At 41.6% G+C, this 17,420-nt stretch overlaps 1 protein-coding gene across 10 annotated transcripts in view; it reads left to right on the top strand.

The window, feature by feature from the left end:
* Nucleotides 1-17,420, top strand: part of pknox2 (pbx/knotted 1 homeobox 2) — a 522,498-nt gene that overhangs the window by 478,811 nt on the left and 26,267 nt on the right. For all 10 annotated transcript variants that reach the window (XM_072238378.1, XM_072238384.1, XM_072238383.1 and 7 more), the window contains one exon: nucleotides 15,957-16,033. In XM_072238378.1, the coding sequence (XP_072094479.1) occupies nucleotides 15,957-16,033 (77 nt within the window). The remainder of the gene's footprint in view (nucleotides 1-15,956; nucleotides 16,034-17,420) is intronic.

Raw genomic sequence — 17,420 nt, 5'->3', positions numbered from 1 at the left:
ATTAAATACCTGCATTTATGAAGGCACATAATTGCTGTTTGCACTGGTTTTTGTCTCCCAATTCGGTACAGTTCTATGGCTTTGTATTAGCAACCTGGATTTTTGAAGGTCTCTGTTTAACAAAAGATCTTTCAGCTTCCTGGTTCCTCAGATAAACACACAGAAAATGCTGGAAAAACTCAGTAAGTCAGCCAGCATCTGTGGAGGGGAATAAACAGTCAACATTTCAGGCTGAGACCCTTCATCAGGACTGGAAAGAAAGAGAACAGAAGCAAGAATAAGGTGGGGTGGTGGGGGGGGGGTGTGTTGAGAGGGGAAGGAGTACAAGCTGGCAGGTGATAGGTGAGACCAGGTGAGAGGGAAGGTGGGTGGGTGGGGGAGGGGGGATGAAGTAATAAACTGGGGTGGGGGAGGTAAAGGACTGAAAAAAAAGACTTCTCATAGGAGAGGATAGTGGACCATGGACGACAGGAAAGAAGGAGGGGAACCAGAGGGAAGTGAAGGGTTAGACCATGTGAGAAAGTCAACCATGAAAGATATTCCCCTCCATCGATGCTGCCTGGCTTGCTAAGTTCCTCTGGCATTTTGAGTGCGTTGCTCAAGATTTCTGGCATCTGCAGAATCGCTTGTGTTTATCGTTCCTCAGATAACTGATTTTTTCAGGATTCAAGTCTACGTCACATGAGGTAGTCCCATAGTGTCTCTGCCCAGCCACACTATTGGTTGTGATATTGAACGTTACATGTTACAGAGTTCATGAGCAGGTTATTGCCAGCAGGGGCACCCAACCTTGCTAAATGATATTTGTCCATGGCATGAAAAACATTGGGAACACCTGATCGCCAGTTACATTGATGGTTTGGATTCCGTAGGTGTTTAAACTTCAATCATGGCATTTGTCTGTAAGTATCTTTAATGGATCCACTCAATTGGATTGAGTGACTCTTCTTTAGTTCCTGGGGGGTCAGCCTAGACATAGCTGTTAATGATGAAGCAATATCCAAGGTGCACAATGAACCATTGCCATCTTTAACTATTAAAGGCAGCAGTTCCACAGTTAAGAAGTTTCTCTACCTCCCCTTTTCTGAAAGGTGAGATGTGCTGCAGCTGAATGACACTCCTGTAGTAACCTCTCCCTGTGGGACCTTGAGTTCCAAAGTCTGGTTAAGCAGGCGTCCCTGCGTACAGACTCTCTGCTAGCTAGCAGAGTGTGTGAAACTCGAGACAATCTGCAAGCTATCAAATTAATTGTAACTGGGGCCAAGTTGGGCTGCTATTACCTGCCTGGCTCCTCCTTTGGTGCCTGCTGTAATTCCATTCACCACTGTGCCCACACGTGCCATACCACCGTCCCCTTCACCTGCTGGAACGTTTCAGGCAAAGTCTAGCCCCAACACAGAATCAGCTTTGGGTTTAATATCACTGACATATGTCATGAAATTTGTTGTTTTTGCAGCAGCACTACAGTGCAAGCCATTTTAATAAAAAGATACTAGAAGTTACAATAAGATATAGATAATACACATATATTTAGCGATACAGCACAGGGTAGGCCCTTTTGGCCCTTTGAGCTACACCACCCAGCAACCCCACCATCCTGATTTCCCTAACCTAATCATGGGACAATTTACAATTAACCTTCCTGGTACGTCTTTGGACTGTGGGAGGAAACTGGAGCACCTGCAGAAAATCCAGGCATTCCACGGGGAGGACTTACAAGACAGCGCTGGAATTGACATCCAAACTCTGAAACGTCCCGAGCTGTAATAGCATTGTGCTAACCACTACACTACCGTGGCACCCTTTTTGCACTATATATGAAAAAAGTGGAAAAATAGTGTGATAGTGGTAATGGTTTGGTTCATCGTCCATTCAGTAATCTGATGTCAGAGGGGAAAAAACTGTTCCTAAAACATTGAACGTGTCTCTTCAGGCTCTTGTACCTCCTCTCTGATGGTAGCAATGAGAAAAGGGCATGTCCTGGGTGATGAGGGTCCTTAATGGTGGACGCCACCATTTGAAGCATTGCCTTTTGAAGATGTGAGCTCGACGGTTGGGAGGCAAGCACCCATGATGGAGCTGACTGAGTTTACAACCCTCTGTAGCTTTTACCGATCCTGTGCGTTGGCATCTCCATTCCAGATGGTGATGCAACCAGTTGGAATGCTTTCTATCTGTAGAAATTTGCGTGAGTCTTTGGTGACGTACTAAATCTCCTCATGGTTCATGAAGTTGAAGGCATTTGCAAGGATGAAGTGTAGCCACTGCTGTGCCTTCTTCATAACTGCATCAATATTTTGGGCCTTGGATAGATCTTCAGAGATGTTGACACCCAGAAACTTGAAACTGCTCACCCTTTCCACCGCCGACTGATGGTTGAGTCATGCAGGAGACAGCAAATGATGAAAAAACATGAAGCCCTCCCATCCTGGAGTGTTCCAGACACTTGAATCAAAGCATTACTCTGATGGCATTATCTGCTCCTGTTAGTCCCATGGTCATTATAATGGTGAATTTCAGCTGCCTTGGTTGGAGCAGAGATGGGTATTGGAAGTGAAGGGGGAGCAAACATTAATCCTTGGGGTGGTGCTCCAGGTGAAAAATACTAGGTAAAGCAGCTGTTTGAGGACACTGAGAAATTTCTTCTTCATTTGACATATTCATGCCATGAACATGTTTGTGATTCTTGTAGAAGTCACTGTATATTGTGTTATAATATGTCGGTTTTTAGGAAGTGTTGTTTCAGGGAGACAACTGCATTGAAAGCATGGTCCAGAGAGACTGACCAACAATTGGTGTACTGGGAAAAGATACAACTTGCTGGTCACTCCAACTGGACCTGGAAAACGCTCTCAACACCACTGCATGATGATTGGCCTCACATATGGGGAAAAATGTAGCATTTCTCTGTGCGCGTCATGATCCAATTCCCCTGAAGTGTGCGATTCTCAAATTATATTTTCGTGATTTACTCCAAAGTCAGTTTTCCATTGTTACAGCCTATTATGATAAAAGTTCTAAGTAAGATTTCCTCTAGTCCTGAAAGCGAGGGATACACAGATCAAGTATAGGAAAACATTGATTGTATAGCCAGCCTAACCAGGGAGAGAAGAAGAAAACAAATGGTCCTCAGCAGTTTAAGTCTGCTCCAGTACTTCCAACAGGAGGCTGGAGGGAAAGCCTTTCATCCCCCCATGGTTCATGAAGTTGAAGGTATTTGCGAGGATGAGAAAGGGAAAAAGACTGCAGGGATTGGAGTGCTTGTTGGCTGGTGAAAATAGGCATAATGTCATGAATAATTGAAATTAACCCATTTGAGCAGTGCATGAGCTTTTCGCTGTGCCTCTCTGTCTCTCCTGTCACAGGATTCTTGTGAGGTGTAAACTGGCTATGCAGGTTTTAATCATTCTCTTAAAAAACATCTTAAACTGACAAGTATACTATTAGAACAATTGTCAGGGGCAAGTTTTGAAAAAAATAAACAACGATGGCAGCATCCATTTTTCTAAAATTAGTATGCCTTTCAATTTTGAAAGGTTGAAGTTTAAGGCTTGAAGCTCTGATGCCGAATGATAGACGAGGTTAGAGAGCTGCTTGACAGATTCTCCTATACATTACTTCAGGCCCCAATTACCACTGATTCATGCAATTAGAAGACTTCATGGGCTTGTGGGCCAGGCTTGGCTGCACATCCTAATGAGGCCCTGAAGGGGGTTAATGATGATCTTGTCCGTGGACTATTGAAAGCAAGAGCCTAAGCAATTTGTACTCTTTTTAACACTCTTATTTCTTGTGGTATTTGTCTGGTTATGACAGCAAACTGATCAGGGACTGCACTTCCCTCAGTGATTGTGGAAGATACCTGCTAATAATTTGATCCTTACAACAAATTAATTTTTAATTTGATTAAAAATCATTAAAATTTTGCAGTCCTTATTGTAAGGTGGGTGCACCCTTAAGATTTGACTAAAAGACACACAGCAAACAAATTGAAAACAGCCCGGAAAGATTGGCTACATTGCACACCTCTTGCCATTGCATTGCAGTATGTTCAGAATTGTGATACATTTTGGAAAAAGCTTAAAAAGAAGAAACAAAGTTATTCATGTTTTTCATCTCTGTTATCTGCACGTTAACACATCTCAAGGTTTGGCTATTGAAAAACAACCCCACTGGGCATTTGGACACCTTAGAATGTTGTTCTCTGTCCTGAAGGGACCTGCTCTCTGGTCCTAAACTCCCTCACTATAGGAAATGTCCTCTCCATGTCCACTCTATCTAGGCCTTTCAATATTCGATGAGATCCCCCCTCATTCTTCTAAACTCTGGCAAGTACAGGCCCCGAACCATCAAATGCTCCTCATAAATTAACCCTTTAAAAGGTATCAATGCCACCTGATAAATGGTATTAATGAATCTGAGACATCTCGATTAATTCCAGCTGGATATGAAGGTGATACAGTGATTAAATTACGAGAAGAGTCGCTCAGACTAACAATCTAGAGATGTGATCAAATCTCACCAAAGCAGCTATGGAATTTAAATTCAGTTTAGAGTGGAACAATCTGGAATTAAAATTCAAAGCAACCAGCATTAATAATGATGATCACGAATTTACAGATTCTGGTAAAACACATCTGGTTCACGGATGTCCTTTAAGGGAGGTAATTGCTTTCCCTACACAGCCTAGCCTCTGTGTGAATTGTGTAGCGGTATCGTTGACTCAGTGAAAGTAGCCCAGCAAACCATTCTGTTACACTGTTGCTTCATCATTCAAGCAAAACATAATACAATAAGAAGGATATACCATACTATGCAAAAGCCTTAGGCACATATATAGCCAGGGTGTCTAAGACTTTTACACACTACTGTAGTAATTTTATGTATTGCACTGTACTGCTGCCACAAAAAAAAAACAGATTTCATGACATGTGAGCGATGATAAACCTGATTCTGCTGATTCTGATATGGGTCTTTATTGTGGACTGAGAGTGGGAAGGGGGCAGGGAGAGGGGAATCATGGTTAGGAAAAGGGGAGGGAGCAGGAAGCACCAGAGAGATATTCTGTAATGATCAATGAACCAATTGTTTGGAATGGAATGAAATGACTTTGCCTGGTGTCTCAGGGCTGGATGTGTCTACACTTGCGCCACCCCCTGCCCCTGGCTCTCCTTCTCTGCCACCTGTCCCCACACCCCTCCCACAGTACTCCACCCTCACCATTCCCAACATCCTTTGCTCCCACCAGATTTACAAACTCCCTGTCCACTCCATGTTGACAAATACAGTACTGTGCAAAAGTCTTAGGCACTCAAGCTATATATACAGGTATGTGTCTCAGACTTTTGTACAGCATTGTACCTCCACACTGACCTTGGACACGGAAAAGCCGTTCTCAGTCTTGTTGACGTCGATGCAATCGGGAGATCTGTCCTACGGACAAGTCAATGAACAGTGTACTACTGTTGCATTCACAGAACCGTATCCTGAGGACAATGTCTCAGACAGATTGTCATCATGATCCCTGAATATACCCTTTCCCCACTACATGGCAGCAGCACATTTTAGAGGCAACAAGAGTAGTACTGGGGATCAACCAAGGATGCAGGCTAATAATTGTTAACAGTTGGATCCTGGCATGGAGAAGCCCTTCAAGTTGCATTCAATCCTGACTTGAAAATATTTACTGCTCCATCAGTTTATTTCCTGGAACTCCCTACTCTAAGGCTCTTCACCAGAAAGATGGCAGTGGTTCAAAAAGATGGCAACTACCTCCTGCTCAAAGGCAATTATAGGGATGGGCGATAAATGCCAGCTCTGCCTGGACCCCAAAAAGTGAATGTGGGGAATAATGGCCTTTGGTATTTGTCGAGTTTATGTTGGTATAGCAGATTTCTTAAAACCCCAGTTTGTGCACCAGTGCCTCAGTTTATCCCTCAATGCCTAATTTAGAGGAGTTGGCAAAAGAACATATGTTTTCCATTTGCACTGATGCTCAAAATGTTGGGATTTTAATTGTTTGTTTGTGATCTGTAGTACTTCCTGGCATGTGTTTTCCTTGGCTCATGGAGTCATGGGTTCAAGCTCCACTCCAGAGTCAGAGAGTCATATGGCACAGAAATAGGCCCTTCAGCCCAATTGGTCCCTACTGACCAAGATGCCCCATCGAAGCTGGTCCCATTTGCCAGCATTTGGCCCATATCCTTCTAAACTTTTCCGATTCATTTACCTGTCTGACTGTCTTTTTAAGTTAGTATTATACCTGCCTCAGCCACATCCACGTGCAGCTGATTCCACATAGATATCACCTTTGAAATAAAAAAAAGCTGTCTCACAGGTTCCTCTTAAAGCTTTCCCCTCTCACCTTAAACCTCTAATTCTTGGTTCCAGGTAAAAAGGCTGACTATATTCACCCTAATTATGCCCCTTATGATTTTTTATACTTTTATAAGATCACCTCTCCATCTCCTATATCCTTGCCTGTTCAACCTCAGTCCCTCAGTCCTGGCAGCAGAGATTTGAATTGTAACCTTGGTTGAGAAGGAATATTAATAAAATGTTAAACCTCAAAGATGTAAGCATTCTGAAGGTTGCTCAAGATTGGAAAATGGACGTGGACTTGGAAAAAAAGCTTGTGTTTCCCCCAGACATTGCAGCTACAACACTCCAGCCAGACATGGTCCTGTGGTCCACAACAGCCAAGCTGGCATATGTTGTGGAATTGACAGTACCATGGGAAGATGGTGTCGAAGAAGCTTATGAGAGGAAAAAGACCAAGTACTCTGAACTGGCAACTGAAGCTGCCCAGAATGGCTGGAAGACCAAGATTTTCCCTGTTGAAGTGGGATGCAGGGGATTCGTTGCTACATCTATTGAAGAAGATGGGGGTGAGGGGTCACTCCCTCCAACAAGCAATCAAGTCCTTGTCAAATGCAGCAGAAGGAAGCAGCAATTGGATTTGGATTAAAAGGAAAGGCAACAACTGGGCTGCAAGATGAAGACAGGAGGGTATGGAACTGAGGGGTGTGTATCTGGAACGCCAGGTAGCACCGTTGAGCCCTCTGGAGACGTCATGGGCTTATCAACGAAACGTCAAAGAAGGAGGGTGCGCACCTGATGACCCCAATGACATACCTACCCTCCCTCCTTGCCACCACTCCAAACCCACTGTCAACATCGAGAGTGCAAACTTACCATAGGGATTGAAACATCAAGTCCTAGTAGCTCTACTACAGATGAATGTAAAAATAGTACAATTTAATAGATTATTTGGACAACAGGATATTCAAGAAAGGGGTTGTTACAGAGTTAGATAAGAGAAAGACCACAAAGTGGGTTTAACATGATTATTTTAAATTTGAAGACTAAATTAAACTACAGAAATAACCCAGTAAAGGTAATCCAATCAAAAGAGGTAGACAGATGCCTCCAACCACCCAAAAATCAATCAACACTGTAATGAAGTGTTGGTCCACATTATGAGCTCAAGGCCCTGTACATTGTTTTCCTCCACAGTCTGACTCTGCAGTGAGAGTACTACTGGTTGCTCAATTGTTAATGAGGAGATTGTGATGCTTCACGTCTTTTTAAGATCAACAGATCAGAATCAGGTTTAATATCGCCAGCATATGTTGTGAAATTTGTTAACTTAACAGCAGTAGCACAATGCAAAACATGATAAATATAGAAAAAAATAAATAAATGAATTACAATGTGTGTGTGTGTGTATATATATATATATATATAGTTAAATTAAAAACAGTGCAAAAACAGAAATAATAAAAAAGTGAGATAGTGTTTATGGGTTCAATGTCCATTTAAGAATTAGATGGTAGTGAGTGTACTTCCATTCAGGAGACCATTGTCATTCAAAAGTGATTAAAGAGAAAGCTACAACACAGGAGGGCTCAAATCACACAACCTGATCGGCCAATTGGAGGTTGTAAGACATCAGTTATATTCCTCCTTCCCTGTTTTGCACAACAAACAATTGAAAAGTTTCAAAGCAATGTGTAGTGAGGGGAACGGGGCATCTGATGCCTCAGCAAAGAAAACAAGCAAGTTTGCAGTTCTTTATCTAATCCAACTGAAGGACTGTGAAACAAGTAAAGCAAAGAGAGGACTGGGGGAATTCAGTAGCAGTTCAAATATGGACAAAGAAACTGACAACGAAAGATTGAATTAAAGAGCAAAAAGAAAATCCTTGCACTTTTCAAGATCTCTGTATTGTAAGGCTGATTAGAAATAATTAATACTTGGCACAGCTTTTAAGAGGGTAATATTTACTGCATCAAACTGTCAAAAGAATAGTTCGAATTCAAATGGCAATTTGGGATTTCACATTGGGTTTAACTCGCCTCCTTCACAGATGTACTAAATCAATGACTGAAAAAGCATCAGGCGGTGGTAGAACAGTGCAATGATGACAGTAAAGTTCAGATTATTGTCCGTATTGATGCCTGGTTGCTGTAATATTTTCACATAACAGCAGTGCTTTGAGTCTCACTGATATTTTAACATCAAAAGCTTGATGAATATTCCTCGTGAACAATTTATGCTGTAATACATGTTCAAGGGTTTCTTATCTCGTACAGTTTGTTCCTCATACCAGGGCATGGTGTTCTGTTGCTGAAATGTGGATTGATCCATAAAATTATTTTTTATGAAGGAGCATAGCAAACTATCTGTACATGAACAAAATGAACTCAATTATTGCTTATCATCTGGTTATTTTGGCTTAATTTTGCTGTTAAAAAAAGACATCATGTGACATGCTTTTGCTGGAGGACTTTAAAATTTTATACAGAAAAATTGATTTCTGAAATTATAGCTCAATTATGGCACAAACCAAACAATATCCAGGGTCTTGGTGAAGTAAGGGAACAGTTAAACTTCTCAAAAGATGATTGATAAAGAAGTGGAGGAAGGAAAGTGAACAAGAATTGAGGAATGCGTTGTAAGTGAAGAATAGAAAATGAAATAAAGTGCAAGAATTATTAGATGAAGGGAAGGAGAAAAATGGAGAATGCGAAGTAAGAAAATAACATATTTGACATTCGAGGAAACTACAACAATTCACAAACTAGGAATGAGACTCAACACTTTAATTCTTTGCAACACACATCAAAGTTGCTGGTGAACGCAGCAGGCCAGGCAGCATCTCTAGGAAGAGGTACAGTCGACGTTTTGGGCCAAGACCCTTCGTCAGGACTAACTGAAGGAAGAGCTAGTAAGAGATTTGAAAGTGGGAGGGGGAGGGGGAGATCCAAAATGATAGGAGAAGACAGGAGGGGGAGGGATGGAGCCAAGAGCTGGAAAGTTGATTGGCAAAAGGGATATGAGAGGATCATGGGACAGGAGGCCTAGGGAGAAAGAAAGGGGGAGGGGGAAAACCCAGAGGATGGGCAAGGGGTATAGTCAGAGGGACAGAGGGAGAAAAAGGAGAGAGAGAAAAAGAATGTGTGTATGTAAATGAATAAATAAATAAATAACGGATGGGGTACGAGGGGGAGGTGGGGCATTAGTGGAAGTTAGAGAAGTCAATGTTCATGCCATCAGGTTGGAGGCTACCCAGATGGAATATAAGGTGTTGTTCCTCCAACCTGAGTGTGGCTTCATCTTTACAGTAGAGGAACTTTAATTCTTTACTTGCTAGGCTATTGAGGTTGGTTAGTAGTCACATATTGTTAAAACTAGTACTTTTTACCATTAATTACGGCATAGCAAACATGCAACGATTAACATACAATTATAGAAACTTTATGAAACTCAAGGGGAGATTAAGACTTGATGCCATTTTTTCACGTACTTAATATTTCAATAATATTGTAAATATGTTGTTTGATCAAGCATTCTTTGTTTTTACATAGTGCATTGCGGGTTATATGTAAAAGTATGCAAATGGCATACGTCATCATGCCGCCACATCATATGTGTGCGCCTCAGTAAAAGTAAAAATGAAACTAACATGCATGAGTTATCCTGGCTCCATGTTTTTCTTTTAATTGGCTTAATGTTTAATAGTTATAAAACATAGCAGTGGTGACAAGGAAGTTTTTAAACAAACCCGAGATGACTACCTTCCTATTAAAGGACAGTGAGATGTTTGAGTTTAAATAAAAGAGGAGAAGATGTTCAAGTTTTTAAAAAGGCAGAAAATGGATGAAATTCATAGGTTCATAAACAGTGAGTACTGGGTGATAATAATCATAATTTTAAAAAAAACAAATGGCTGGCTACATTGGAGAGATTGCACAACAGGTGACTGGATTTTGTATACTGAGCGAATTGAGCAGTATTTTGAAGCAAATGAAATAACCAATGAGAAGTGAGTGCCAATTTTGCTCTGTGCATTGAGTTGAAAGGCATACAGTTTGCTTAGAAGTTTGAGCAACAAACACAAAATGCTGGAGGAATTCAGCAGGCCAGACAACATCTAGGAAAAGAGTACAGTCAATGTTTGGGGCCGAAACCCTTATATTCCATTTGTGTAGCCTCCAACCTAAGGAGGAAAGCAGTAGGGATGACAGAGGGGGAGCACTGAGAGAGGGTTTCACTGAACTCCCATCAAAGGAAAGACTTCAACTTCTTCAGAGCAGGCATCCCTGGAAGAGACTTTTCAGTGTAGTAATCCAATCACAAACAAGCATCTGCAGATTTATGCTTGTTTGACTGCTCCAAACAAACTATCAGAAATGAGCTTTGCCAATGTCACGAAAGTAATGTAGGAGACAGTAGACAGAGGCACAATTGAGTTGCAGTCAGGAATGAAAGTGAGTGTGAACAAAATTGCAGCATGGGCAAGCAAATTGTGTTACTGTTGTGGCAGGGGCTCACATACACCAGACCAATGTAGACTCAAAGGTGAAACTTGCAGAAAACGCAAGGTCATGTAGGTCATACAAGGAGCATGTAGGGCAGACAAAAATAAAAGGACTGCACAGCAAAAGAAAAAGATTAAAAGTCAAGTTGCAGTTTCATCTACATGCTGTTGATGAAAGATCTGATAATGATAAGAGTGACACAGGACTGGCTAGCCTTTAGATTTAAAATGTGAAATCTAACAGCAGACAAGCAATATTGCTTACACCAGAAGGGTATGCTGAATTAATTAAAATGGAATTGGACATTGGTTTAACTGTTTCAGTCATTCCACAAAATGTATTTGAGCAGCATTTGAAAGATACTGATATGCAACTGAGAACTTATACTAGAGGAAAGATAACTCCTGCGGAAATGACATTCATAACAACCAATAAGCCACATTGGGCTTGTATATGGTTAAAAACAGGAGGACCAGCATTGTGGGGTCATGAGTGGCTGAAACAACTACAACTTGACTGGCGATCCAACCACCATTTGCATGCCACATCCCCTGCAATAGAGTCAACTGAAAGCGAATAAAGAAAGGTACAGGATGATGCCACAACAGTGTTCAAGGATGGCACTGGAAAACTCAAACATATCCAGGGTAAAATAGTGTTAAATAAAAATGCCACACCCAAGTTTTACAAAGCCCACTTGATTCCTTATACCATCCGTGATAAAGTAACCAGTGAGCTAGATTACATGGAGGCCAAAAGAATTCTCTCCAAGGTTGAGTGGAGCCCAAGGGCAATGCCAATAGGCCCAGTAGCCAAGATGAATGTGTCTGTCAGGATCTGTGGTTATTGTAAGGTCACCGTGAACCCAGTACAGAAAATAGATCAGTACACTCCGTTGAGGATAGTGGATATCTTTGACAATAGACAATAGGTGCAGGAGTAGGCCATTCAGCCCTTCGAGCCAGCACCGCCATTCACTGTGATCATAGGTGATCATCCACAATCAGTATCCAGTTCCTGCCTTATCCCCATAACCTTTGATTCCGCTATCTTTAAGAGCTCTATCCATCTCTTTCTTGAAAGCGTCCAGAGACTTGGCCTCCACAGCCTTCTGGGGCAGAGCATTCCATATATCCACCAGTCTCTGGGTGAAAAAATTTTTCCTCAACTCTGTTCTAAATGGCCTACCCCTTATTTTTAAACTGTGGCCTCTGCTTCTGGACTCACCCATCAGCGGGAACATGCTTCCTGCCTCCAACGTGTCCAATCCCTTAATAATCTTATATGTTTCAATAAGATCCCCTCTCAGCCTTCTAAATTCCAGAGCATACAAGCCCAGTCGCTCCAATCGTTTGACATATGACAGTCCCGCCATCCCGGGAATTAACCTTGTGGACCTACGCTGCACTCCCTCAATAGCAAGAATGTCCTTCCTCAAATTTGGAGACCAAAACTGCACACAGTACTCCAGGTGTGGTCTCACCAGGGCCCTGTACAGCTGCAGAAGGACCTCTTTGCTCTTATACTCAATTCCCCTTGTTATGAAGGCCAGCATGCAATTAGCTTTCTTCACTGCCTGCTGTACTTGCATGCTTGATTTCAGTGACTGATGTACAAGAACACCTAGATCTCGTTGTGCTTTCCCTTTTCCTAACTTGACTCTATTTAGATAATAATCTGCCTTTCCGTTCTTACCACCAAAATGCATAACCTCACATTTATCCACATTAAACTGTATCTGCCATGCATCTGCCCACTCACCCAGCCTGTCCAAGTCACCCTGCATTCTCATAACATCCTCCTCGCATTTCACACTGCCACCCAGCTTTGTGTCATCAGCAAATTTGCTAATGTTACTTTTAATTCCCTCATCTAAACCATTAATATATATTGTAAACAGCTGCGGTCCCAGCACTGAACCCTGTGGTACCCCACTGGTCACCGCCTGCCATTCCGAAAGGGACCCGTTAATCGCTACTCTTTGTTTTCTGTCAGCCAGCCAATTTTCAATCCATGTCAGTACTCTGCCCCCAATACCATGTGCCCTAATTTTGCCCACTAATCTCCTATGTGGACTTTATCAAAGGCTTTCTGAACGTCCAGGTACACTACATCCACTGGCTCTCTCTTGTCCATTTTCATAGTTACATCCTCAAAAAATTCCAGAAGATTAGTCAAGCACGATTTCCCCTTTGTAAATCCATGCTGACTTGGACCGATCCTGTTACTGCTATCCAGATGTGTCGTAATTTCATCTTTTATAATTGACTACAGCATCTTTCCCACCACCGACGTCAGGCTAACCGGTCTATAATTCCCTGTTTTCTCTCTTCCTCCCTTCTTGAAGAGAGGGACAACATTAGCCACCCTCCAATCCACAGGAACTGATCTTGAATCTATAGAACATTGGAAAATGATTACCAATGCGTCCACGATTTCTAAAGCCACCTCCTTAAGTACCCTGGGATGCAGATCATCAGGTCCCGGGGACTTATCAGCCTTCAGACCCAACAGCCTATCCAACACCATTTCCTGCCTAATATAAATTTCCTTCAATTCATCCATTGCCCTAGGTCCTTTGGCCACTATTACATCTGGGAGATTGTTTGTGTCTTCCCTAGTGAAGACAGATCCAAAGTACCTGTTCAACTCGCCTGCCATTTCCTTGTTCCCCATAATAAATTCACCCGCTTCTGTCTTCAAGGGCCCAATTTTGGTTTTAACTATTTTTTTCCTTTTCACATACCTAAAGAAGCTTTTACTATCCTCCTTTATATTCTTGGCTAGTTTACCTTCATACCTCATTTTTTTCTCCGCGTATTGCCTTTTTAGTTACCTTTTGTTGCTGCTAAAAGTTTCCCAATCCTCCGGCTTCCCATTCGTCTTTGCTATGTTATACTTCTGCTCTTTTATTTTTATACTTCCTTTGTCAGCCACAGCCTCCCCTTACTCCCCTTAGGGTCTTTCTTCCTCTCTGGAACAAACTGATCCTGCACCTTCCGCATTATTCCCATAAACACTTGCCATTGCTGTTCCACTGTCATCCCTGCTAGGGTATTGTTCCATTGAACTTTGGCCAGCTCCTCCCTCATAGCACCGTAGTTCCCTTTGTTCAACTGTAATACTGACACTTCCGAGTTTCCCTTCTCCCTCTCAAATTGTAGATTAAAACTTATCATATTATGGTCACTACCTCCTAATGGCTCTTTTACCTCGAGGTCCCTGATCAAATCCGGTTCATTGCACAACACTAAATCTAGAATTGCATTCTCTCTGGTAGGCTCCAGTACAAGCTGTTCTAAGAATCCATCTCAGAGGGACTCCACAAACTCCCTTTCTTGGGGTCCAGTACCAACCTGATTCCTCCAGTCTACCTGCATGTTGAAGTCCCCCATAACAACTGTAGCATTACCTTTGCGACATGCAAACCTTTCTGGAGGGAAACACTTCAGCAAAGTGGACTTAGCTGAGGCCTACCTACAGATGGAGGTGGAAGAAGAGTCCAAAATGTTTCTCACCATAAAGAAACAGATGACAAGGAACATCTCCAAAATCTCAAGACAGTGTTAAAAAGATTAGAAGGTTTAGAGCACAACGTAACAGGTGTGAATTCTTTTAGCCAAGTGTCACTTACTGTAGTCACACCATCGACACATGAGGATTACGCAAATGTGCTGAGAAGATTCAAGCAGTGGTGGATGCCCCAAAGACCAAAGGACATGTCACAGTTATGGTCCATTTTAGGATTTGTCAATTACTATAATCTGTTCCTGCCAAACCTGGCTACTGTGCTCCACTCCTTGAACTGATTACTACAGATCGGGAAGAAATGGCAATGGACAAAGCAGTGTGAGGTGGCTTTCCAAAGGTTTAAGAAAATAGTGATGACAGACACTGTACTCACAAATTATGATGCACGTTATCCGGTGAAGCTTGCCATGCACTGTTCAGGATGCCAACATGTACAGAAGAAAGGTGTCTCGAGCTGTCAGAACCACTTCCTACAGTCCTAGAGTCAACTCCTACAACCACCACAGAGGACTCACCAGAACCTGAGATTGTTTCACAGCCACAAGTCCCAAGCAGAATGAACCCTTCCCTCCTCATCCCCAGCACCCCCCCCCCCCCCCGCCGAGTAAGGAAGGACGTTATCCCCAAGAGTAAGATATCCACCATAGCGGTTAAATCTTAAATATTTATGCCTGAATGGGACAATTTAAAATTTGTTATGCTGTGGATATGTATGTAGAAGTTGTGTTGCATAGTATACTGTGTATGTTTTGATAGATATATAGCTAACCAGAAAGCAATGCGTTACATATTTGAGTTGAGTTGCATTCTGTATTGAGTTGGAGTTTTGTTGATAAGCAGGGAGGAACATTGTGTATTTAATATTTCAGTAAAATTTGAATCGTATTTTAAATATATTGTTTGATTAAGGATTCTTTGTTGTTTACATAATGCATGGGGGTTATATGTAAAAGTATGTGAAGGGCATACGTCATTATGCCATCATGTCATATGCACACCACGTTGAGCGTAAACATGAAATGAATGTACATGAGTTATCCTGGCTCCATGTTATTCTTTTAATTAGGTTAATGTCTTGGAGTTACAAAGCATAATACCCTTTCCATGAAATTAATAATGAGTTAAGCCACCACCCAGTTATTCTTTATGATTTACAACTCACAGAGCAAGTCTTTCTTTATCATGTTGGTAACTTTGGTGTACATACATCACTGTGTAACAATCTGTACTGTAGCTTTTCTTTCCTTTCCTCTTTCTCCCATCTCTCTTTCTCTCCCACTTGGTTATCTAAGAGTGCTGAATTCAAACTGCATTAGTATCCTCGCTCCACTGATTAGAGAGATCAGATCTCAAGATGTGCTTATCTGATAACAAATTTGTTGCTTTACTTGCAAAGTTTAAAGAGTCCTCAACCCCTTCAGGGATTTAGGAGTGTAAGCCGGAGCCAGTCTGAGTAATGCCCCCCCCCCCCCCACCACCACCACCAGTGCAGAATGGGGCAGCTGTACCTTCTCTATGATGAGTTTTACTGTGAGAACTGGCAACTGCTGGGCCCATAAACTGGTGCAGCTGTTCTAACAGCACTGTTGTTTTTCCCTTCAGCATCCTTACCCGACAGAGGACGAGAAGAGACAGATTGCTGGTCAAACGAACCTCACACTCTTACAGGTCAACAACTGGTAAGAGCTCTGAAATGTATGCATGGATGAGGACAGATCGATAAAGCACATTGTTTTATTTCCATAATTTAATGAGCCTGTGTCATCCTTGGGGAAGAATAGACTGACAATAGAATAATGAGGTCTGGGAGTTCAGGGGTTACAAATCCTTGCTTCAGGCCTCCAAATTAGGTAATCTGATGGAATAAATTCCCACTGACCCAGCTGAGGTCAGCTCATTCTGTACACAGGTACACACTCTGGTTGAGAACCTTCCCTTTACATTTTGATTTCACCAATTAAAGAATTTAAACCCTTGTTTTAAAGAATTCCAGTTGATTGACCCTGAAAGTAACAAGGTTATAATGCTGAGCTTATTGAGTAACACAGCTACAGATAACTTGGTTTACAAGGAAATCCAGGGATTTTAGTGGGATTATTATATGGTCCTCTGCTCCCCTTTCTCCGATTGATAAACTCCCTGTCTCTTCTAGACCTTTGGCCGTGTAAGATTAATATATCAGAAATACTGTTTAATGTGATAATTAGGGATGCACCAAGTGTATACTGAGCAGGGAAAATTCCTCATCTGCTGTTCTTAAGAGAAGTATAATATTAATTAAAATTTACAAGCTTGGTTTAATTTTACAGTGTTTCCTTAGTAACAGTGGGTGAAGTGTTCCTGGGAATTTACGGCTAATCTTCATCTTCTGTCATCATGACAGAATGCGTGTTGAAATATCAGGCACGGAGGATGGTGTGGCCATATATAATACTCCCAGTTTCCAACTGGTTAAATTAAACTTCTTTCCCCTAATTCTGCAATTCTTTCCTTTTTAAATATCATATCCAAATCTCTTATGAAAATTCTTATTGAGTCTGCATCTTTTGGACCCGGTACGTTATTTCTTGCTACATTAAAAACATTTCCCTCATCAACCCGACCCCATCCACACCTCTCAAGTTCTTTTCCAATTGACTAAACTTTAAGTTCTCACTGGCCCTTCTCCCATTGGAAAAAAAAATTAATTTACTCTTTGAAAACAATTTATAGTTGTCAACACTTCTACTTAATGTTCTGTTGACTTTCTCTGCTGTGAGAAAAACTATTCTAACTTTTTGAGTTTCCACAGATCTGTGTTTCAGAAGGAAACATTTTATATTACAGTTTAGAATAGAAGGGTATAAGGTATAATATCCAGAAATTTGATTGTGTGCCACTGTTTATTTCAGTGCTAATTGTTTGAAAATTAATGGAAAAATTCAACAATAACCATTTCTAGGTTATTTCAAATCCCTCTGGGCACTTCCATGTGCATCACACAGGGTTTTGACATCAAAATGACATCATTTCCTGTGCAAAGCTCTTCTGTTGTGTTGCTGAAGAAGTTAATCCTTTTTGTCGTGG

This window comes from Mobula birostris, chromosome 20 (assembly GCF_030028105.1).
Source record: "Mobula birostris isolate sMobBir1 chromosome 20, sMobBir1.hap1, whole genome shotgun sequence".
Classification (NCBI taxonomy): Eukaryota; Metazoa; Chordata; class Chondrichthyes; order Myliobatiformes; family Myliobatidae; genus Mobula; species Mobula birostris.
This window is presented reverse-complemented; position numbering and strand designations above follow the sequence as displayed.